This window comes from Rhincodon typus, chromosome 9 (genome assembly GCF_021869965.1).
Source record: "Rhincodon typus isolate 14 chromosome 9, sRhiTyp1.1, whole genome shotgun sequence".
Taxonomy (NCBI): Eukaryota; Metazoa; Chordata; class Chondrichthyes; order Orectolobiformes; family Rhincodontidae; genus Rhincodon; species Rhincodon typus.
In genome coordinates this window covers 87,213,174-87,236,773 of record NC_063340.1, presented here as the reverse complement: position 1 = coordinate 87,236,773, position 23,600 = coordinate 87,213,174, and the positions used below count along the sequence as shown (strand labels likewise).

The 23,600-nt window shown below is 42.7% G+C and overlaps 2 protein-coding genes across 2 annotated transcripts in view; both read right to left on the bottom strand.

Annotated features, from left to right (window-relative positions):
- The window catches only part of cd109 (CD109 molecule), a 184,539-nt gene that overhangs the window by 128,442 nt on the left and 32,497 nt on the right, over positions 1-23,600 (bottom strand). The window lies entirely within an intron of this gene.
- Positions 5-23,587, bottom strand: pex3 (peroxisomal biogenesis factor 3). Its single transcript, XM_020516995.2, has 12 exons — positions 23,112-23,587; positions 20,471-20,602; positions 16,738-16,819; positions 14,272-14,315; positions 13,574-13,698; positions 9,216-9,282; positions 8,069-8,123; positions 7,326-7,494; positions 6,979-7,049; positions 6,011-6,133; positions 1,482-1,578; positions 5-546 (listed from the first exon to the last, which is right to left on the bottom strand). Exons 1-12 carry the CDS (start codon positions 23,182-23,184, stop codon positions 457-459), a joined length of 1,128 nt encoding a protein of 375 aa, XP_020372584.2. The 5' UTR covers positions 23,185-23,587; the 3' UTR covers positions 5-456.

Below are 23,600 nucleotides of genomic sequence, written 5' to 3'. Positions count from 1 at the left end.
TTGGTCAACAAAATGGCCTTAGTGTTTATTCTTTTAATACTAGATACTACTAAAACAAGGAGGTTTTTTGTCAAGGAAATCAAACTATTGACATCAAAGAAAGGGATGTCAGCTGGCAACATATATTACTGTTCATGTAATTAGTTAGAATCTGAGCTGGAACATACTGCAGTAAAAACGTTTACCCACACTACCTGAAGAATCCTGTATCCAGCTGCACACAGATTATAATCTACAATACAATGATACAAATAACAGTATGATACAAAATAGTTACAGGCAGATTAATGTAATCATGTCTGTAAAGATTCAGAAAAGGTTAATGACACACAGCCATTAGTGACAGGGTGACAAATACAGCACTGGCACCTCCATCACAAGAGCATTGCAGGACTGAGAGGAAGCACATCCTGCCATCTCGGGGAAGGAGGGATTGAGATCCGTCTGGAGTGCCCTTCACTGTGCTGAGAGCTGCTGAGGCTGGGAGCTGAATGCTTCGTAGACATTGGCAGCAAAGTCCTTTATCTGGTCCATCAGCAGCAGGTCCTGTGAGCAGCAATTAGAGCAGACAGTCAGCAACAACACACATTTATGTAGCAACTGTGACCCACCCACCACCCTTTAACACGAGAGAGAGCTTCCAAATCCTTTCAAAGAGGAACAATCTGGGTCAAGACGGTGAGTTTTAAAAGGAGGTCAGAGGACTGGAGAGAATTCCACTCAGTAAGTCCAAGAGAACTAAGGGCACATTCTGTAAGAGTGGATCAAAGGTGGGGGTAGCAAAAGGGAAATCATAAGAGGCCAGAACTTAAACAACAGAAACTCAGTGGAGGTAGAGAGTATAAGGCTGGAGGAGCTTGTGCAGGTGGGGAGGAGGTGAAGACACGTAGTTATTAAAATGCCAAAAATTGAAGATTTTAAATTGGAGGCATGAACTAATGGAAAGCTAATGTAGAGAAAGGAAGAAAGACTTTGGGTGAAGGCAGCTTGATCTGTGCTTTCACTGAATAAGCATCAAGTACATGCTCCACCAGCACCATCCTGGGTTTGTTCCAGCTTTTCTTACACTGATGTATATAGATGCTGATACTGCACCAGAGCTTGAACTGTGAATGCCACAGAAAGGATCTGTGCATCAGACTGTCATATATTGGTGGAAAATTGAAGAGGCCAACATTCTGATAGTATTAAAACAGCAAGACTTTGAAAACTGATGTCAGAAGGTGGGATGAGACAGACTGTTTAAGATATGACCCAGCTGAGAAAAGTAAGAAAGAGAAAATGGAATAAATTGAAAAATTATGTCTTAAGTATGGTGCCAAAATTGTAATCTGTGGATTATAGGGGAAAGGGCTGCAAGTGGTAAGAAGTTACAGAATTTTTGGGATGCAGGAAGTAGTGAATTAGACATGCATGTCAACAGGGACTTATTTGTAACACAGGGAACAGAAGAACAGTATTGACAGAATACTAACACTCACCTGAACGAAATGGTTGGGTGTCTCGCTGCAGGTCGAATGTATCTGTCCATTAATAATCGGGATGATTTTAGCGAGGGGAAGTTTAACGTTGGACAAGCTGCCAAGGCAAGAAAAAAGAATGAACATGAAATGAGAAGAAATTGGTTGTTGGTGAAACCGAATCCCGCAATGAACCTTACTTCATACTAAGTGTAGCAGGTGCAAATGATGAATTCACAGCCCTGTCTGCTGCACGTTTATTGGTGTCACAGTCTGATCAATAACCACATAATGGGTGGGTGACTTTGGTGGGGAGGGTTTGAGGGAGAATAATCAGCCTAATCCTACTGTTGTTACGCACAATAAAGCAGAATACTGGAATCATTGTGGGATGCTCCTTTTAATCATTTCCAAGAACACAACCACATAACTGCAGAATCCCATCAGCACAATCGTTAAGACTAACATTCAAACAATCAAACAATCGCCCCTTTACAATCGAGTTCCAGTAGTCATAGGAGATATTGAGATATTGATAATTGCAAATAATATAGTCACAAACCCAAATGTAACAAGCAGGCAGCTGACTAAGGGTTTAGGTAGAGTAGTTCTTTGAAATTTAAATCACAGATAGACAGGGTGATTAAGAAGTAATTTAGCACACTTGTCTTCATCGCTCAAACCATTGAGCATAGGAGTTAGGACGTCATGTTGAAGTTGTACTGGACGTTGGTGAGGCCACTTTTGGAGTACTGCATATAGTTCTTTTTTACACAGAGAGTGGTTCGTGTGTGGAATGAAATTCCAGAGGAAGTGGTGGATGTGCGTACAGTTAGAACATTTAAAAGACATTTGGATAAGTACATGAATAGGAAAGGTTTGGGGGGATATGCAGGCAGGTGAGACTAGTTTAGTTTCGGAACATGGTCGGCAAGGACTGGTTGGACTAAGCGGTCTGTTTCCATGCTGTATGACTCTACATTATACATGTGTATCACACTACGGCTAGTGGTACACAGAAACTTTGGTCTGAGTTTATAATAGAAAAGTAAATTGTTCTCAACCTTTATAAGCTATTGGTTAGGCCTCAGCTGCTGAACAGTCTCCAGTCTTGGGCACCATACTTTTAGAAGTATGCAAAGGCTTTGGAGAAGGGGCAGAGAAGATCCACAAGAATGATGCCAGTGAACAAGAACTTCAGACATGGGAGGAGCAGGTATCATTCTCCTCAGGGTAGAGGATAGAGTGTTAAAAATTGAGGGCTTTTAATAGAGCAATTAAGGAGAAGCTATTTCCATACCAGGAGGATCGGTATTCAGAAGACTGTAGCGTTAAGTTAACTGGCAATAGAACAAGAGGAAAAATGAGAAATGTATTTAGGTTATGGTCTGGAACGCACTGTGTGAAAGATTCCTGAAAGCAGACTGAACAGCTTCCAAAAACAAACTGGGCGAGTACTTGTGAAAGGAAACATTTTCAAAGTGCAGGCATAGACACAGTGGTTTAAGTGGTCTCTCGCGCTGTGCAATTTTATGAGGCACTTGATTACTCTGATGAGCTTGAGAGAATATTTCAATGTAAGTTTTTCCAAAAAAGGACATTACCGCAAAATCTGCAGACTGGGCCTCCCTCGTGCCAACTGGGACTCGTGGCTACAAATCTGAAATCTCTGTTGACAGAATTCTGCCATCATCCATCCAGGAAGCTAGCATCCAAGTTCAGTGGGTAACAGGGAAGGCATGTGGAATGGTGGCCTTTATTTAATAAGAAATGGGGTAAGAAAATAGGGAAGGCTTGCTAAATCTTTACAAGGCACTGGTCAGACCATACCTGGAATACTATGAACAGTTTTGGTTCCCTTATCCAAGGAAAGACATGCTGACATTGGAGGCAGTTCAGAGGAGATTCACCAGGTTGATCCCAGGAATTAAGGGACTGTGTTATGAGGAGACGTTGAGTAGGTGAGCCTGCACTCATTGGAACTTAGAAGAATGAGAGGTGATCTTATTGAAATATACAAATTTTTTCGGAAGCTAGTGAGGGTAGCTGTGGAAAGGTTCTTTCACTATGTGGGAATGTCAGGGACCAGACAGCATAATCTAACAGTGACACATTTGAGAAGGAGATGAAGAGGAATCTCTTCTCTCAGGGAATCTGTAGAATTCTGTACTGCAGAGGGCTGTCAAGGCTGATTGTTAAGTATATTCAAGGCTGAGATAGATGGATTTTTAATCAGTAAGGAAATCAAAGGTTATGGAGAGATGCAAGAAAATGGAGTTGAGGATTACCAATAAGGCATGATCTCATTGAATGGCAGAGCAGACTCACTGGGTTGAATGGCCTACCTCTGCCTCTGCGTTTCACGGCCAGAAGCCAATAATGTAGCAAAATAAGTCCCACCCTACTATAACTCAAAAACATGGTACTGTTCTTCAAGCTGACAAAACCAGACCCATCTGGCTAGTCCCATATCCTCTGCCTTTTACACCTCAGTTTCCACTCACTGCCACTCACAGTCCCAGTGCCACAATCACTTAATCTAAACTGTGTGTCTGGTGGAAATCTGTAATAAAAGCAGAGAATGCCAGAAATATTCAGCATACCAGGCAGCATGTGTGAACAGACTTTAAAAACAACAGCAATGTTTCACAATGTTACTGATCTGCTGAGTATTTGCAGTAGTTTCTGTCTTTATTTTAGATTTTCATCATACACGTATTTCGCTTTTGTATAAGAATATCTTTTACTTTTACCAATATTACCTACTTCCACTCCTAACTGTCTGCTCCATGTGTGCATTATATATGGCATCATATAGTATGTGAACAGACCCTTTGGTCCAACTTGTCCATGCTGACCAAGTTTCCCAAACTAAAACTAGTCCCAATTTCCTGTGTTTGGCCCATATCCCCCTAAACCTTTCCTATCTATGCACCATCCAAATACCTTTTAAATATTATAACTGTACCTGCATCTACCATTTCCTCTGGCAGTTCATTCCAACACGAACCACCCTCTGTGTGAAGAAGTTGCCCATCAGGTCCCTTTTAAATCTTTCCCCTCTCATCTTGAACCTATACCCTCTAGTTTTGGACTCCTTTAACCTGGGGGCAAAGCCTTGGTTATTCACCTTATCTATGCCCCTCATAATTTTATAAACCTCTACAAGTTCACACCTCAATCTCCTACGCTCCAATGAAAAAAGTCCCAGCCTATTCAGCCTCTCCTTATAACTCAAACGTTCCTTTTCTGACAACATCCTGGTAAATCTTTTCTGAACCCTCTTACATTTAATAATATTCTCCCCTTAGCATGGTGACCAGAACTGCACAAAGTACTCCAGAAGAAGCCTTACCAACATCCTGTACAACATCAACATGATGCCCCAATTCCTATACACAAAAGGTCTGAGCAATGAAGGCAAACGTGCGAAATGTCTTCTCAACAACCTTGTCTACATGTGATGCAAATTTCAACTAACTATGCACCTGAACCCTTACGTCTCTCTGTTCTACAACACTACCCAGGGCCCTACCATTAACTGTATAAGTCCTGTCCTTGTTTGTTTTAACAAAATGCAACAGCTCGCATTAATCCAAATTAAACTTATGTTATCATCATTTTTGGAATCTGCATTTTTAAAGCAGAAACATTTGAAGTTTGGTTGGTTGTGTAAAGCTTCTCTTTTAAAATAGGTCAGCAAGTCGTTGGAACAGCGACTTAAATACATCCTATCCAAGAAGGCATGTGATCAAGTGTCTAGCAGGACAGAATGGATGAAATATTTATGCTGATGAATTATTGACAGAAAGGGAAAACAGGCAAACAGCCATCAGTTTAGCTCTTGACTTCAGCAAAGATGATTCAGGAGTTCAACTCAGAAGGGATAAGTTTCCTCCTAGCAGAGGAAGTTTTAAGTTCAGAATAGCACAGTCACTCTTGCTGAAAGATTTTAGTTGGTGAAGACTCCAGGCTTGTGAGCGTTTGGATAGAGGTTTCTTTTCAGTTGTCAGAACTGAAAAGTGATTTAGACCAGCAAAGGAGAAGTGAGGGGAAAAAAGATCACAAAGCTGTATCAGCAGTGGCAGTAGGAGAAATAGACAGAGTTAGCGCAGTAAGGAAATAAAACAAAAAGATTTGAGGTAGGAGTGACATTTCTCTGGAATTGAGAATCTGTAAAAGGATATTGCTGCGAAAAAGGTTGATATTTTGTTTTGTTATGTCTTAAGATCTTTCAAAATTGTCTTGTATATGGAGGTTTGTTTGTTTTTTTACCTTTTGTGTAACATACTTTTGTTCTGTTATTGATGTATATTTGCAGCCTAAGGTAATTATGTGATTAACAACCATAATAACTAACAACCTAAACTCTGATGCTGCCTGACCTGCTGTGTTCCTCCAGCTCCACACTGCGTTATTTATGATCTATGAAGCCAGGTTTCACTATGGATCGGAGGTGTGCAGTTTTACCATCAGCTGGGATCATACCAATAGCCATGTTTGTTGCTTCCTGAATGGTGGCTGATGCTGCAAAGGGGGAAAGCACTGACCTGTTGACCGTTCCATTTTGATTCAGTTCTTCTTCTGTTGGCTTGAAAAACTCTGCCATGTTGTCTAACAATCGGCTAAATCCCCGATTCAAGCAGGAATTTAAAACTGTGTTGAAGTCTGGACTGTAACATTTACATAAAATAAACGATAGTTAGACAATCACATTTTGCTTCAGTTTTAACCAACGTGTTAATAACACGTAGATGAACAACCGCATGCAGAAGAGGTCACTCGGTTTAAACCTGCTCAATTTAGAGTGAGTCAAAAGGGGTGCAAAGCAACTTAATTACTTCCTAGGCAGTAATTCAGCTGAATTTCCCAGCTTTCTGCTTTCCCTGCAGCATTGTTTAATCTGAAGACCCCTTGGTCAAAAGGGGAACAACTGCAAAGTAACCTGTTAGCATACACTCAAAAATGGGTTAAATTATTAAAACTGTTATAAACTGGTTGAGGGCCATTAGTTTACAAATAAAGCGGTTCACTGTTTACCCATGCTGCCACTTTGATTATTTTAGCCAGGCTCAATTGCTATCCTGGATTGTGAACCAAATAATCAGTCTCTAGGTGGGAGCTCGGACAGAGCAAGTCAGAATGATTCTGGTTAGATAACCTATCATAGTTCAACGTGCTGCCAGAAGTGTACTTGTATTATGCAGTTAGTTTACATTAGGACAGGCATTGATCCCCCTTTGTTGCTCTTGACACTGGGGGTCTGGCACAGACCTATTATGCCAGTGCTGTGTCACTCCCACTCAAAATTCCCAAATGCAGCATAAGGAAGGGGCCAGTGAAAACATGGCATTCCTCCTGACCACCACCAGGTAATCCCGCAGTCTCTAATGACTGGGAATATCACTCCTACGCTGGTCCTTATCCCAATGCTCTGGACAGATAACAACAGCTACAACACACAGTGTTGTCCGAAAGGAAACAGAGTTTGGATTTCTCAGCAATCCTTCATACAGACCTCTCCAGCATGTCTCTAGTTTCATTTAGCAGTTTCAATGTGGTTACATCTTTCTCTGTCAAACCGCAGGCCTGTGAAAATATAAAAATTTCAGAGACAAATCTTAGAATGGACTCCGCAACTCAGTCAGTGGGGTTATTTATTCACCAACCATTTGGAAGGTTCTAACAGAAGGAATGATGGGGTCTCGGATCTCATTCTATTAATACGCAAACAACCACTTTGCAGAAGACAAAGTGCACGCACATGTCCTGGTGTCTCAAATATGACTGCAGGACTGTCCCAAATAAGCACATTGAACGCTGGAGGAACTCAGCAGGTCTGGCAGTGCTGGTCGGTGGACATACCTGGGAGGCCAAGGTGCTCTCTTCATTGGGAATTAAATACCAACACAGTGAGGACCTGCTGGTGTCGGTCTCCAGCTCACCAGACTGACTGCGCTGCTCCACCAGCTGTCGAATCTCACCTAGATACCGGTCCAGCTCCTGTAGCGACACACACTGCTTCAGCGACACGCTGTGCGGGCAAACAAACCAGGCATTAGCATTCAAGCAGGGCTGTGCGCACAACACATGGATCAGATCACAAAAAAAAACTACATGCATGTGTATTGCTCAGATTTATAAAGGTCTTTACAGAACATAAAGAGGTTTTTATGCTCCACACCGGGTACCAAAGGCCACCGCACTGTCAGAGATGTCACCTTTCAGATGAGAAATTATTCCAACTCTCAGGTTCATGTAAAAGATTCCAAAGATCTTTTTCCTGGTTTCTAGGGGCAATATTTACCCTCAATCAATATCACAGAAACAGATTAAATGGTCACTTTCACAATGCTACAAGTGGGAGCATGCTGCATGTAAAATGGCAGCTACATTTCCTACATTACAACCATCAATACAAATCATTGGCTGTGAAAACCCTCAGGATACCCTGGTGCTATGCCAAGTACTTTATAAATACAAGTTTTGTCTTTCAAGTCTTTTCAAAATCCAGGACAAAGTTAAACATGTGACCTGATCTTGTCCCTACTCCACAATGTGCCAGGAGGACACAGATATGGAATTTTGACAGGCACCATGATGTTTACCTTCCAATCACAGTCTGCACAGCTTTCTTCACCACTGTTATTAGTTCATTCAAACCTAAATACAAGAACAAATACAGATAGCGTTAGAAGCTCAGACATAAATGAGAAAGGCTTTCCTGCTCTTTGTTTACAGTCCTCCCAAGACCAGCAAGGGCCAGGGAGAGGCTTTCCTTGCTGGCCATGGGGACTGCTGCTCCCATGAAATGGCTATGAGATAACAAGATGCAGAGCTGGATGAACACAGCAGGCCAAGCAGCATCAGAGGAGCAGGAAAGCTGACGTTTCGGGTCTAGACCCTTCTTCAGAAACGGAAGTATACTTCTGGTTTGGCTTTCCACACAGAGCCACTTTAAACACCAAATCTCCTTGACGCTCCCCTGGAACCCCACCTCCCCTCTGCAAGGTTCAAATAGACTAATTCTTTCCTCTCGCGGTAGAATCAAGGGTCACTGTTTTAAAGTAAGGGGTTGCTTGTTTAAGTCATAGATGAGGAGACCCATAAGTGGGGACCAGATGGTGATGTTACCTTCTGTGCAATCCAAATAAAGATTCCACCAACAACACCACCCCCTGCTGCACACCCCCACCCACCCCAAATCCCTCAAGGTTGCAAGCTGGAGAAATTGAGTAGAACTATGCATTATATTGTATGAATTTGAAAGAATGAGGTAATTTTATTTAAAATTACAATTCATAACATTGTTGACGGGTTTGACAGGTTAGGTGCTGACAGACTCAGTCACATAGAATCATGGAATGGTTACAACACAGAATGAGGCCATTCGGCCAGTCACGTCTATACCAATCCTCTATAAGAAGCACATAACCTAGTGCCATGGTCTCCCCACCTTTTACCAATGGACCTATTAATGTGGGTCTAGAGTCACAGGTAGACCACACTAGGCAACAATGGCAGATTTCCTTCCCTGACGGACACTAGTGAACCAGTTTTTGTTTGATGTGGTCAAATACTATCCTTTTAACTTCAGGTTTTAACAAACTTTTAATTAAATTTAAGCTCCACAATTGCTGTAATGGATTGTACACTCATTAGTCCAAGTCTCCAGGAACATAAGCACTGCGCTACTGTGATACTGCTTATTCCCGAAATAACTTGGCACAAGACAAACACAGCAAGCCTGCTTACCATCTCCAAGGAGATGTTGTATACTTGACAGATACTGCTGCTGTACTTCAGGAGGAGCTAAAGGGGCCTGTGGTACAAGCAGAACTCAAAGTGAGTGACACGGTAATAATTGCCGACACCACGCTACAGCAGAAAGAACACGTTCACAATGTTAAACCACTTTATTACATCTTATAGCAATAAAAACAATGTATATTTAAGTGTTATGCCTCATTCCCCAGCTACTGACTTTGTCACACTCCCTGACAACAGTATGACATTCAGCCAGAACAGTTCAATACTGAGACAAGCTTCTGACTTCATATCCATGCCACCACTAGGACTACCACATATGCAACAACTTCTCTTTACATAGCACCTTAAACGAAATGAAACCTCCCACGTTGCAGCACAGGACCAATTTCAATCGAAATATGATACCAGACCATAAAAGGAGATACTAGATCAAGGTGATCAAAAACTCAATGAAGGGGTTCAGATTTAAGGAATGTTTTAAAGGAGGAAATTGGGGTAGGAAAGTATAGGGAAGAAATTCCTGAGATGAGGACGAAGGTAACAGAGGCATGACTAGCAATGGAAAAGCAATTAAAATCAGGGATGTTCTCAAGAGGTCAGAATTTGAAGCACACAGGTATCTTAGAGGGTCATGGAAGTTTGGGCGACAGGGAGGAATTTGCAAGTAATGATGAGAATTTTAAAAACAAGATGTGCTTGACCAGGAGCTGACATAAGTCAGCTAGCACAGGAGTGACAGAGAAAAGGACTTGGCACAATTCAAGAAAAGGGCAGCACAATTCTGGATGAGCTCATGTTTACAGTGAGTAAATTGTGGGAAACCAAGTGAAGTGCATTGGAATACTTGAGTCTACAGTAACAAAGGCCTGAACAAGGGAGAAAAACTGCAGAAAGCTGCAACACAAAGGAACCTGGAGGGACTTTCTTTTTCTTCTTTATTCATTAACGGGATGAGGATGTCACTGGCTAGGCAGCATTTATTGCCCATCCCTAATTACCTAGAGGGCTGTTCAGAGTCAACCACATTGCTGTGGGTCTGGAGTCACATGTAGGCCAGACCAGGTAAGGATGGCAGTTTCCTTCCCTAAAGGACATTAGTGAACTAGGTGGGTTTTTTCTGACAATCGACAATGGATTCACAGTCATCATTCGGTTCTTAATTTCAGATATTTATTGAATTCAAATTCCACCATCTGCTGTGGCAGGATTCGAACCCATGTCCCCAGAACGTTACCTGGGTCTCTGGATTAACAGTCCAACGATAATACCACTAGGCCATTGCCTCCCCATAGTTTCAGAATAAAGGGACACCAATTTAAGACTGAGATGAGGAGGAATTTCTTCTCTCAGAGGGTTGACAGTCTTTGGAACTCCCTGCCTCAGAGAGCTGTGGGGGACACAGTCCTTGTGTATATTTAAAGCTGAAATACATAGATTCTTAATCAGTAGGGGAATCGAGAATAATAAGGAAAAAGCCAAGAAAATAGACATAAACAAAGTTAGATTAACCAGGATCCTACAGAATGGTGGAGCAGGCTCGAGGGACTGAACAAGCCAATCCTGTTCCTATTTTTTTAAGGTCTTACAGGCTTCAGCAGCAGATGAGCTGAGGCAGCGGAGAAGTCGGTGGTAATGGAGAGACATTGAGACGGCTAGAATAAGAGACAAATGTGGCAACAAGGTTCCAGACACAGAGGGGCACAGAGTCAGTAGCTAGGGAGTGGGAGTTTGGAGTGGGAACCAAATACAGCTGAAGAAATTTCTGCTTTTCTAATTCTGAATGTCAGATTTGCTGTCTGATCAATTAATTTACCGGGAAGGACCCGTGCATAAAGTAACTCATCTATTATCCCTGTCAGGAATGTTTTAATAATTGTTTGATTATTTAATGGTACCCAGAAAATCATTTGCTCACTAGGTTAGCAGAACATTGTAATTGCTGCCATACTCAGTCTTACCATTGGGTAACACCAGAGGCCAGGATTCATATCTGTAAGCATTGAGTGGATGTGCCATATAAACAAATTGATCATAATAATCTCAACATTTTTCAAGTAAACTTAAACATCTTGCAAGTACACTTGGCTGCTGTTGCCTATGAAGAGGCAGATGTCTTCATAAATCAAGATCTCAGAAACAAGAATATGAGTGACCACCCCAGGCCTGTTAGTCAGAACACTACAGAAAACCCTTGTTCACGCTGACGAGCAAGGGATTCCAGCAAAAGGGCAGATGATGTTAGAAAGACTCAGCTAGTCAGGCTATGTCTACTCAGAGAGAAACAAAGTTCTTGTTTCAGATCTGACAGATCATTGACATGAAACGTTAGCTGTGTCTCTCCTAACAGATGGTGCCTGACGCAGTATTTGCAGTATTGTGTGTTTGTATTTCAGAGTTCCAGTATCTGCGGTATTATCCTTCTGACCGTGGCACATTCTGCGCAGGATAGGTTATGTGTTCATTTGCTCATTAATGGAAGATAGGTGTTGCTGGCTATGTAGCCAGCATTGTTTGCCCATCCCTAATTGCTCTGGAGAAGGTAGTGCCTTGTAGTCAGTGGTGTAGCATACACTCATAGGGTTATTAAGGAGGGAGTTGCAGGAATCTGACCCAACAACACTGAATGAAAGGTGATACAGCTCCAAGTCAGGATGTTGTGTGGCCTAGAGGGAACTAAGCAGCTAGTGGGGTCAATACAGTGTGGAGCTGGAGGAGCACAGCAGGTCAGGTAGCATCAGAGAAGCAGGAGAGTCGGCGTTTCCAGTTTCCACCCTTCAGTCCTGATGAAGAGTGTAAACCTAAAAAAAATCAACTTTCCTGCTCCTCTGATGCTGCCTGACCTGCTGGGTTCCTCCAGCTCCACACTGTATTGACTCTGACTCCAGCGTCTGCAGTTCTTGCTATCTCCAAGCAGCTGGTGGGGTCGTTATATGTGGTATTGAACCCACAATTTTCTGTCACAAAAGGGGAGGGAGCCTCCGGAAATGATACCAGGAATACTGTTATCCAGTATTTTATACGTAGTAAGAGTCCACTCAATGTTCACAGCAATTTATCCTAGCCTTTGGTGCCATCTTTTGGTAAGATTCAGTACTGCAGCAGTTATATTGACTTCTGCCTTTACACACTGCGAACCTGTTAAACTTGTGATTTTCTGGGTACTGTGTCCATGAAATTAGCAATCAGTCATTAACTGTGTTGACAGAGAGCTGTAGAAAAATCATTTTCCACAGAATTACTTTCTATGTGAACTAAATTCATTGCAGAAACAGGTGCATACTGAATAGATCCTTGGAGCAGGCAGTAGCTAAACATGTTGCTTAATAACCACAAAATGATTGAAAAATACATTGAGCTTATCAATATCTGGAAAGCAAAGAGATAGACTGATGTTTGGGCTCAACTCTTTTATCAAAGTAGCAAGGTTTTGGAGAAGGGTCCTATCAGACTCGAAATGTTAACCATTTCTCTCTCCATTTATGCTGCCAGACCTGCTGAGTTTCTCCAACCTTCTTTGTGTTTGTTTCATACATCAAGGTATTCTGGCAAAGGGTTGCTTTCCAAAGTGTTGCAGAAAATTCTCATCCTCATTTTCAAACTCTTCCTTAGCCTCACCCCTCCCTGTCTCTGTGGTGACGTGTTACAGTTCAATCAGTAAGTCCAAGTATCTGCGACAATGTACACTTCGTACTTGCATGTTGTAATCTGGAGCTACGGAAAGTGACAACAGAGGCTCCAATGTTCTTCCCATTATATAGTTGACCAGGAGACTCTCCTACTCTTACTGCCTGTCACTGGTGTATGGGATATGCAGGATGATCCTGAAGGCACCTTGCTTGACTAACAAGTCCTGGAGAGGAACTGGAACTTAGAGCTTCTATCTAAGAGGCAGAGATGCTACCCACTAGACCACAAGGCTTTCATATCTATAACTTCTTTTAACCTTATTGACCCTGCAATTCTGGCTCTAGGTATCCCTAGTTTTAGTCACCTCAATAATTAATAATTGTGTCTTCAGTTGCAAAAACCATAAACTCTGGACCCTTCTCCCTGAATCACTCCTCTATTTTCTCCCTCAAGGTCCTCCTTAAACCAAATCTTTGAAGCATATCTAGCTTGATATCGTAACATAATCCTAAATTATATCTGCTAAAGCTTCTGTTAAATACTTTGGGTCATTTTATTATGTTAAAAGGGTTGACATAAATGTAAGTTGTTGTCGACCTGATGGGATCTGCTGTGCAATTTCAGCAACTTGTGTGATTTCATGTTGGTTTTCAGTCATTGGTAGGTGGTTTTCCTTTTAAGCGAGAGATTCAGTGCACAAGGCAGAGTGAACTTACAGTGCCATTCTTCCCGACTGCTGCATTGTCCAGGTAGATATATCCTCCAATGATATTTAATTGGACTCGTAAGAGGACCACTAGCATGCAGGTGCTATACACAGCTACAATACTCCTGCTAAAACCTTGGAGGGGAAAGAAGAGAAATGATAATGAGAACAATGGACAATACATCTTACCTGTGGCAAAGACCTACAGCTTATGGAAAATTATGGAGCGTTATATCGAAGCACAACTAATAACAGACAACACAGGTTCTCAATGAGTTCTGCAAACTGAAGCCCTGCATGAGCTTGTAATACTACAGCTTTCCAACTTACTTCAACCATCTGTCTGTTGTTCCATCAATATCATCCCCAGCTTCCAAGCATACCCAAGAACCTCATGTCCTAAATTTTGGGTGGACTTTCATCAGCAGAAAGCAATTTCAATTTAAAAGTAGGCATTCTACCATCAAGATTTCTCAGGATAATGTTTGCTGGGTACGATCCCCACAAGGAAGAAAACAGATGTGATTAAGAGAAATTGCACCAGTGGAAGATATTCATGTTAATCACTCCATTCTTATAAGTGAATGGTGCCAGATTATGCTCAGACTTCAGTACAACTCTGGCATTCTGAGGCATCAACCTCAAAACAGCATCTCCAATTCACTCTCAACCTTTGGACAAATCAAACAGAATGGAAAGCTGGCTTACTTATGATCCTGAGATCCTCCCATATCTCCAACTTGTTGGGAGGCCTAAAAGGCATAAAAACAAAATGTTACAATTGACTTACACATATTAAATCTTTATACTGTTAGTGCCTGATTACTTGCCCTAATTGAGAGAAGTACCTTGCAGATACATGATATTGGATATAGAACAAAAGAACTGCATCTACATACCATCTTTGACAATGGCAGAATATCCCAAGGCCCTTCACTGCCAATTAGACACTTTTGAAATGTCGTCAGTTTTGTTTTGTTTTTTTAATTCATTCACGTGATGAGGACACAGCTGACTAGGCAGCATTTATTGCCCACAGGGCAGTTAAGAGCCAACCACATTGCTGTGGGTCTGGAGTCACATGTAGGCCAAACCAAGTAAGGATGGCAGTTTCCTTCCCTAAAGGACATTAGTGAACCAGATAGGTTTTTCCCAACAATCGACAATGAATTCATGGTCATCATTAGACTCTTAATTCCAGATATTTAATGAATTCAAATTCCACCATCTGCTGTGGCAGGATTCAAACCTGGGTCTCCAGGACGTTTTCTGGGTCTCTGGATTAACAATCCAGCGATAATACCACTAGGCCATCACCTCCCCTCAAATAATTTGTTAATAGAATGTAGAAGTCTCTGGCTAGGCCAATGTTTATTGGCCATCATTAATTCCCCTTGAGACGATGGGTGGTGAGCCACCTTTCTGACACTCCTTAGGGCGCAGGGCATCCATAATACTATTAGGGAGCTCCAAGACTTCAACACTGGAACACTGAAGGAATATTTCCAAGTCACGATGGTATGTGGTTTGGAGGGGAACCTGCAATTTGACTGCTCTCCTGGTCCTTTTAGGTCATGGTTGGGGACGTGTTGTTGAAGGAGGCTTGATGAGTTGCTGTAGTGCACCCTGTTAGATGGTAGACACTGCATTCAACTGTGTATTTGTGGTAGAGGGTGTGAATGTTGAAGGTGTTAGATAGGGTGCCAAGCAAACAGGTTTGTACTATCCAGCTGGAGTGTTGCTGGAGTTGTAGCCAATCGAAGGAGAGGCTGTGTACCCCACTGTACTCCTGCTTTATGCCTTGTAGAGGGTGGACAAGCTTTGTGGAGTCAAGAAGTGATTTATACCGTAAAAAAACATGTAGAAAATTTATACACAACCAAATCCCAAAAACAGCAATGATACTGATCAGATAAACTATTCTAAACACACAAACAAGGAGCAGTGTAGGCCATTCAGCCCATCAAGCCTGCTCCATCATTCAACATGAGCATGGCTAATCCAATTTCAATGCCATGTTCCCACTTTCTCCCACACCTCTTGATGTCATTAAAATCTAAAAATGTATCTATTTCTTGAATATATCCAGTGACTTGGCCTCCACATCATTCTGTGGTAGACAATTCCACAGGTTCACAACCTTCATATGGTATTAAGGTGGTGGTATAAAGTCAGGATGGTCAAGAGCTCCCTCCACTGGCCTCCTTCTGAATTGTACAATTCTAAGCTTTGCTGAAGTGACAGCATCTTACTGGGAGCCAAGCCTTTGGTGCAGCTGGCTAAGCATCTTCCAGTTTGGGATGGGTAGCCTCACAAAACCTGTAATAATACAAAATAAGGCAGTTTCCGGTTCAGCCGCTGGTTTCCTTGTAATTAACCCTTGAGAGTCCAGTTATGAATCTTGTAAATTTAAACTGCATGTACTCCAAGGCCAATATATAGCCAATATATCAGTGCAGACTCAATGGGCTGACTGGCCTCTTTCTGCACTGTAGGGATTCTATTGTATTCTATCTTTTCTAAGCTGTGGTGCCTAGATATGCTAATGGTAACTCAAGGTAGGTATCTGTAGCACAGAAACAGTTCATTTCACCAAAATGGTCTACGCCGGTGTTAATAATTCACTCAAACCTCCTCCCACCCTGTCCTTGGTCTTTCTTCCCTTCTCTGCAAACTGTACACAATTAAGATCACAAGAACACAAGAACACAAGAACTGGGAGCAGGAGTAGGCCGTCTGGCCCCTCGAGCCTGCTCCGCCATTCAATAAGATCATGGCTGATCCTTTCGCGGACTCAGATCCACTTACCCGCGTTCCCACCGTATCCCTTAATTCCTTTATTGTTCAAAAAAAATCTACCTTTTTTTTAAGAGCGTTTACTGAAGTAGCGTCAACTACTTCACTGGGCAAGGGAATTCCATAGATTAACAACCCTCTGGGTGAAGAAATTCCTTCTCAGTTCAGTCCTAAACAAGAATCCTTTTCATCTTTCTTCACAGCCATTTCCTTTGCTTTTAGAATTAGTCTTGCTGCTCTGCACCACCTCCAATGTTTGCACATCCTGTCTGAAATGCGGAGATCAAACCTGTGCACAGCTCTGGGATACCCCTCGTACACGAGAATGCTATTAGCTGGTGAAGCTGTGCTGGTGACTCACACTACCCCATACATTACCTGTTTTTCAGCAGGCCAGTCAGACTCTCTGAATTCAGCTGCTGCACAATTGCTTCCCTCAGAGTCGGCAGCATTGATAGCACTGTCAACACAAAAACAGAAAAACACAAGTTTACTGAAGTAGGTCCCACTCAACTTGAAACTCTCACAGATTGCCTGGGTTTTGCAGTTAAACAATGCCCAAGGCAAAGACTTCAAATTGTCAAAGTGGTTTCATTCGTAGAAAATTAACTTCAGAAGCAATGGCGAGACAAATTATAAATGTTTGACAAGACAAATGATTACATCTCCATTCTATTACTTCTTTATACTTTTAAGCTACTGGCTTATTATGAAAATACAGAGAGATCAACCAAGAGGAAGAAGAAGAGGGGAAGAAAAGTATTAAAGGAATTTCAGTGTCAAACAAAAAAAGCATGACTAGCATAACACTGGAGCTATCATGAACTTAGCTACAAGTAGACAGAAGTAGAGATGTTCATCTTCTCTATTATTATTGCAGGTTATGTCAGCAGTGGTTTAAGAACGTCTACCACCATCTTGGACAAAATGCCAACCTCACCAGCAATGCTCACATCCTCAAATTGAATATTCGTCTAAAAAAAATTTTCTCCACTCTTTTGGAAGCCCTGCTTTTTGCCTAGTGCTAGCAACCTCTAAGCGAGCCTTCCTCTGAATGTGGGCAGGCTACCTGTGCACACAGAGTGAGGTGGAAGGAAGGGAATGGCCAAAGTCTAGCCCAATTGCATCCAAAGCGCTCAAAGAGACCTTGGGTTGCAGGTTCATAGATCCTCGAAGGTGGAGTCGCAGGCAGAAAGAGTGGTGAAGAAGGCATTTGGTACACTTGCCTTCGTTGGTCAGTGCACTGAGCATAGGAGTTAGGAGGTTATGTTGCGGCTGCGCAAGGCATTGGTTAGGCCACTTTTGGAACACTGCGTTCAATTCTGGCCTCCCTGCTATAGGAAAGTTGTTGTGAAACTTGAAAAGATTTACAAGGATGTTGTTGGGGTTGGAGGGTTTGAGTTACAGTGTCAAAGGCTGAGGAACGACCTCACAGAAGTTTATAAAATCATAAGGGGTGTGGAAAGGGTGAACAGCCCAGGGTAAGGGAGTCCAGAACTAGAGGGCATGGGTTTAAGGCAAGAGGGGAAAAATTTAAAAAGGAACCTAATGAGCAACTTTTTCATGTAGAGGATAGTGCGTGCATGGAATGAGCTGCCAGAGGAAGTGGTGGAGGCTGGTACAATTTCAACATTTAAAAGGCATCTGGATTGATGCATGAACAGGAAGGGTTGAAGAGGGATGTGTGAGTTTAGGATATCTGGTCAACATGGAAGAGTCAGTCCGAAGGGTCAGTTTCTGTGCTGTATATCTCAATGATCCAATAAATGCATTTCCTAACTGGGTCTAATGGATGGTGATCAGAAGCTTTCTAAAAGAAACCCGATAATTACCTGAAGAAAGAAAAACTCCTGCAGGGACAGATAGGACAAATGGAAACAAATGAACAGAAACAGCTGCCACAAACTGGATGAATTAAAAGGCCTCCTCAATGCTACAACATTCTGTGGTCTTCTATAGTTATAGGTGTGCACAGGACGATTTTCCATAAATTGCGAGACATTGCCAGTTTCCATAACTCAAGAAATAAGTTCATTTGCCAATGCTAGGATCTTTTGCACTTGCACTGCTCAGCTACTCTCCAGATAAACTCACTGACTGCAGAGATAATATGGTTCTATGGTACCCAGCTTTGCAAGGAAAATATTCGGTTGGTTATTTATCAATTAATAAAAAATTACAGAAGGCTTAAAATCTATTTTTTCCTTTATTCTTTCTTGGGATGTGGGTGTCATAGCACGGCCAGCTTACATTGCCCTTCCTTAATTGCTCACCACCTGCTAAGGTGGGGTTCAAACTTGTGTGTCCAGAATATTAGTTGGGCGTTGTGATTTCTAGTTAAATGACATTACCGCTACGCCAGCACTTCCCCTTATGTACGCCAGACTGGATAAGGATGGCCAAATTCCTTCCCTAGAGTGCATTACTGAGCCAGACAGGGTTTTTACAACAATTTTTGCTGGTGTCATGATCACCATCACTCAGACTGGCTTGCAATTCCAGATTTATTAACTGAATTTAAATTCCACCAGCTGCCTAGATGATGGGATTTGAAACTATGTTATTAGACTAGGTTTCTGAATTACTAGTTCAGTGACAATATTACTTCACCACCTCCTTTTCACTTAAAATATTCTAAGATTTTAAATGTTCTTAAAATATACTAATGACAACACACATAGGACCTGATGCTATCATCATTCAGACTTCACATTTGGTTTCTGGTATAAAATGACTTTTAAACACTGTCCATTTCTGAGTTGTAGTCTGATCTTAACAAGCACGTTCTAATAGGCAAGCTTTTCTGATCAAACAATTTAAGCTTGTTCAATTAACTTCAACGTTAATGGAGTTAAAGGAAAACAAATGCACCCTAGTGGAATAATAAGATATATATCAAATAATATAAAACTGCTGACCCAATAGAACGTTTGATTGATGGTAATACACACACATTTCTATCACCGGGACAAGGCTCCTTTACGTAGCTCTGGATAACTAAGTAAATCACATTCCCATTGGCTAAAACAAACTCAGCTGAAATCTGTATTGTTAAGATGCCTGACTTAATCCATTTAAAGTCCCCCGTAACATAAAAAATAGAAGTAGACCATTCAGCCCCTCGAGCCTGCTCTGCCGTTTAATACAATCATGGTTGATCTCATCTCAGCCTCAACTCCACTTTCCTGCCCGCTGTCCATAACCCTTCAACTCGTTTCTGATTAAAAATTCACTCATGTCCCAGAACCCACCACATTCTGCAGTGGTGAGTTCCACAGATTCTTGACCCCTTGAGAAAAATAATTTTTCCTCATCTCTGTTTTAAATCTGCTACCCCTTATCCTAAAATTATGACCTCTTGTTCTAGACTGCCCCCACATGAGGAAACATCCTTTCTATGTCTACTTTGTCAATCCCTTTAGCATCTTATATATTTCAACTAGATATATTTCAACTTTCATAAGAGAGTACAGGCCTAAACTGCTCAATCTCTCTTCATAAGACAAAGCCCTGATCTCAGCATCAACCTATTGAACGTCCTCTGAGCTGTCTCCACTGCAATTACGTCCCTTCTCTTGTACCACTTGACAGTTTCCAAGTCTTGGTGTTTGGTAACATCAAAATAAAAGTCCACCTCACTTGCCTTCCAACATCCTGGCATGATACAATGAAAATACAGATGTTGCCAATTTGTACTCAAACTTTCTGTTCTCATGCAAAGGGAACTTTTCCACCTGGGAGCATGTATGCCTATATACTGACAACGAAACCGACAGTTAAAATAGAGGGAGCTTTACTCCACATCTGGCCTATGTTTTGCCTGATGTCAGAGCACTTGAAACCGACAACTGGTGTGTGGAATAGAAAAATGCTGTATTTCTCTTCTTGGACCTCCAACGATAAACCGTCTGCAGATATTATCCGAATGCAAATTTAGGCAGTTTGACACTCTAAGAATCTCATGCCTCCAGAACATCATTCCACTAGGAAGCTGCTTTATTTTCTGGAACCTGGGAGCAGTTACATGGGACTGCTTCGAGACTGCGTAGTCATCATATTTTCCTTCAGGTACCGAGAATGATTTTTCTGATGATGACAGATGTATGTTTACCCGTCATGTTACAAGTCCGTTGGTTACTCTCAAAATGGTACTGCCGTCGTGCCTGTGCGATGTATTCAGCTGCTTCACGCTCCTGTAGATCCCGCAGCTTCTTTTGGGCATACTTCCCCAGCAAGTACACACCTAGAAGTGAAATAAATCAATGGACATTTTGTTAGACGCTAAGTCTGCGGTACAATGAACCAGCTCGGCGAGCCAACCAGCCACAACATTCTGTTTGACTACATGGTCCACGGAAAAAGCACGTTTTCAAGTTGTTAATAACCACATAAAAGCAACCACACTTTAAAAATACTTAATCAGCTGTAAAAGACTTTAGGGTGTCCAGAATTTTGCTGTTTTGATCCACCGACTGCAAACAAAAATGGATTAAAGGACAGCAATGCAAAGCACAAAGCTGCTAAAAAGATCGCTGAGAAGATTGTGTATTTGAACTCCTTGGGATGTTAATAGGATAATTTTGTGCTTGATTACTCAGCATTTCTCATCCCTTCGCATCTGTCAGTATCCATTAAAAAAGCCTGACTGTATTAGTTCCAATGGATCAGCTGCCTTTCTGTTTCTGTTGCCATTTGATCTGGCAGAATATTTAACAGTAATAGTTGGGGAGGTCTTTAGTTGGGGGGGTTCTCAGGTTAACATCTCCTCTGAAAGACGTTAGTTCCTATATTGCAGCACTACCATAGTCCTGATAAAACAGCAATTTCTACATCCAGGGCTGATGAGATCCATGGGGAGAGGTTCTGTCTGACCGCTAGCCTCTCTTCTGTAGTCTCTTCCTTATCCCAAGCCGACGATTTGGAATACACTGATATGCTTGATGTCTTCTCTGATACATAGGCACTGCAAGTCTTCCATTATACAAGAATAATAAAATCCCACTTAAAGTTGGGACAGTTTCCTCTCAATCATCATAGCTTGACTGTTTATTTTGTCAAGTTTTGAACACCTGAGATTTTTCTCCTGACGATGAAGAAGGTGAAGGGGAGAAATTATTCAAAATAGTGAGGGACTTTGATAGATCAAGTAAGATAAAGCTATTTTCTCTTAAGTGGATCAGTCATAGATTTTAAATTATTGGCAAAAGAACTGATGAAGAAATTTTTTCAGTGAAAGTTGTTAAGATTGGAATGCATGACCTGAAAGGGTGATGAAAGAAGATTACACTGGAACTTTCAAAAGACAACTGGACATATCCTTAAAGAGAACTAGTCTGCACAGTCAGAAAATGGTGGTGAGAGACTAAAATATTCCAGTACAAACACAGTAGGCAGATTATTCTTTTGTGCTGCAAGATGCTATCAATCTGTAAAGTGGGGCTTGAAGCGAGATCATGTAAATCTATAACAAAAACAGAAATTGCTGGAAAGGCTCAGCTGATCTGGCAGCAACTTTGGACAGAAATCAGAATTATGTTTCGGGTTCAGTGACCTTTCCTCAGAACTGACTCAGTCAGGTTACTGAACCCAAAACATTAACTCAGATTTCTCTTCATAGATGCTGCCAGATCTGCTCAGCCTTTCCAGCAATTTGTTTTTGTTTCTGATTTACAGCATGTGCAGTTCTTTCGGTTTTTATTCTGTAAAATCGATAATTTTTTTTGGAATAGTACTGTGTCCTGAGGAGTAACACTCTCACCTCCGAGATATGAGATAATAGATTAAAGTACCACCATGGCAATTAAGCACAAAGGCCAGACTGACACAGTACAGACAGGGTGTTGCAGTCACAGGAACTGTCTTTGGGGTGGGATGTGCTCAAATCAACGCAGGGTGAAAGATGCTGTGGCAGTATCGCAAAGCTGGGAAGGGGAGTTCTCCCTGGCCTCCTTTGCTGACGGTTATCCCTCCATCAACACCGACGAAATGGAGGAGCAAATAACTGCAGATAGTGTACTGAAAACAACAAGTACTGGAGATCACAGCGGGTCAGGAAACACCCACGGAGAGACAGCAAGCTAACATTTCGGGTCTAGATGACTCTTCATCAGATACTGACTGACCCGCTGTGATCTCCTGCGTTCTTTATCTTCACTGCGGAAGCGGGGTGAGTTCTGAAGAAGAGCCGTACTGGCGAGGAGGGCGACTGGAAAACGTGAACTCTGCCCCTCTCCGGCAGAGCGGACTCTGTAACTCCAAATAACATTGATCGTGTCCTGCGCGGCGTGACCTGCACAGTCTCACTCGGTCCAAGCTCCCTTTTTACCCGCCCTGTAACCTGCGCGTCGTCGCCCGGGACGGTCTGCCTGCCTGCCTGCCCGCAAACAAAACTTTTCACTGTGCTCAGGGGCGCGTGACAACAGGCCAAATCAACTTTCTCCCTTCCCGGCAAAGCACCACATCGTCGCCGCAGAGGTGTCGGGAGCGCGCGGAGCTTGCTGCGCGCAGACTGGGCCTGCACGGAAGGGAAGGGAAAGCCGTTGCGCCTTCGGCTGCAGCCAGCTTCCGGTGGGGGGGGGACGGGGAAGGCGATATGTAAATGAAATATCTCCCGGAGCGCAATCCGGTTGGGTTGGGGAAGGGCGACGGTCGCTCCCCGTTTTTCTCTCGTGTTCGGTTCCGCGCAATGTTCTGCCTCAGGCGGTCCGCAGACAGACAGAGAGAGAGAGAGAGAGAGAATGAGCGGCCTTTACCTCCCACGAAGACTCCGGTGAAGAGGAATTTCTTTTTGTGGCGTTTGACGAAGTTCCAGAGGGACCACAGCATCTCGGCTGCCGGGGAAGCCTGTGCACCGAGGCCAAGGATCCGGGGGGCGAGGGGGGAGAGGGGATTAATACCCGGGACGAACCGGGCCCTTTGATTCTGTTTGAACCCGGGGCCGAGGATCCGGAGCCTGCCCCAGGTTGGTTGGGGGAGTAATCCGGCTCCGGGTTTTCCCCGCCGGTCACAAACTCCCCCCCCACCCCCACCCCCGATGATTAAAAGGAGGTTTGCGGTGGGGTGGGGTGGGAAGAGGATTGGTATTTTGTTGGAGATAAATGGCCGGCGGGGGCCTGGGGTGGGATTTGAAGCGCCCGCCGCTCCCGAGTCACCGCCTCCCGATCCTTCCCCACAAACCTTCGAGATCCAGCTCCGGGCTTTCCCTCCTCCCGGGTTCTCACCGATCCCCTTCCCCCCCCCCG

Bases quoted from the DNA above. Each gene is read 5' to 3' on its own strand.
- pex3 (XM_020516995.2), bottom strand. From the start codon at position 23,184: ATGCTGTGGTCCCTCTGGAACTTCGTCAAACGCCACAAAAAGAAATTC. The intron at 16,820-20,470 runs GTAAACATACAT...TTGTGTTGACAG, and splicing joins ACGGACTTGTAACATGACGG to TGCTATCAATGCTGCCGACT. The intron at 9,283-13,573 runs GTAAGTTCACTC...CTTGTACCACAG, and splicing joins CAGTCGGGAAGAATGGCACT to GCCCCTTTAGCTCCTCCTGA.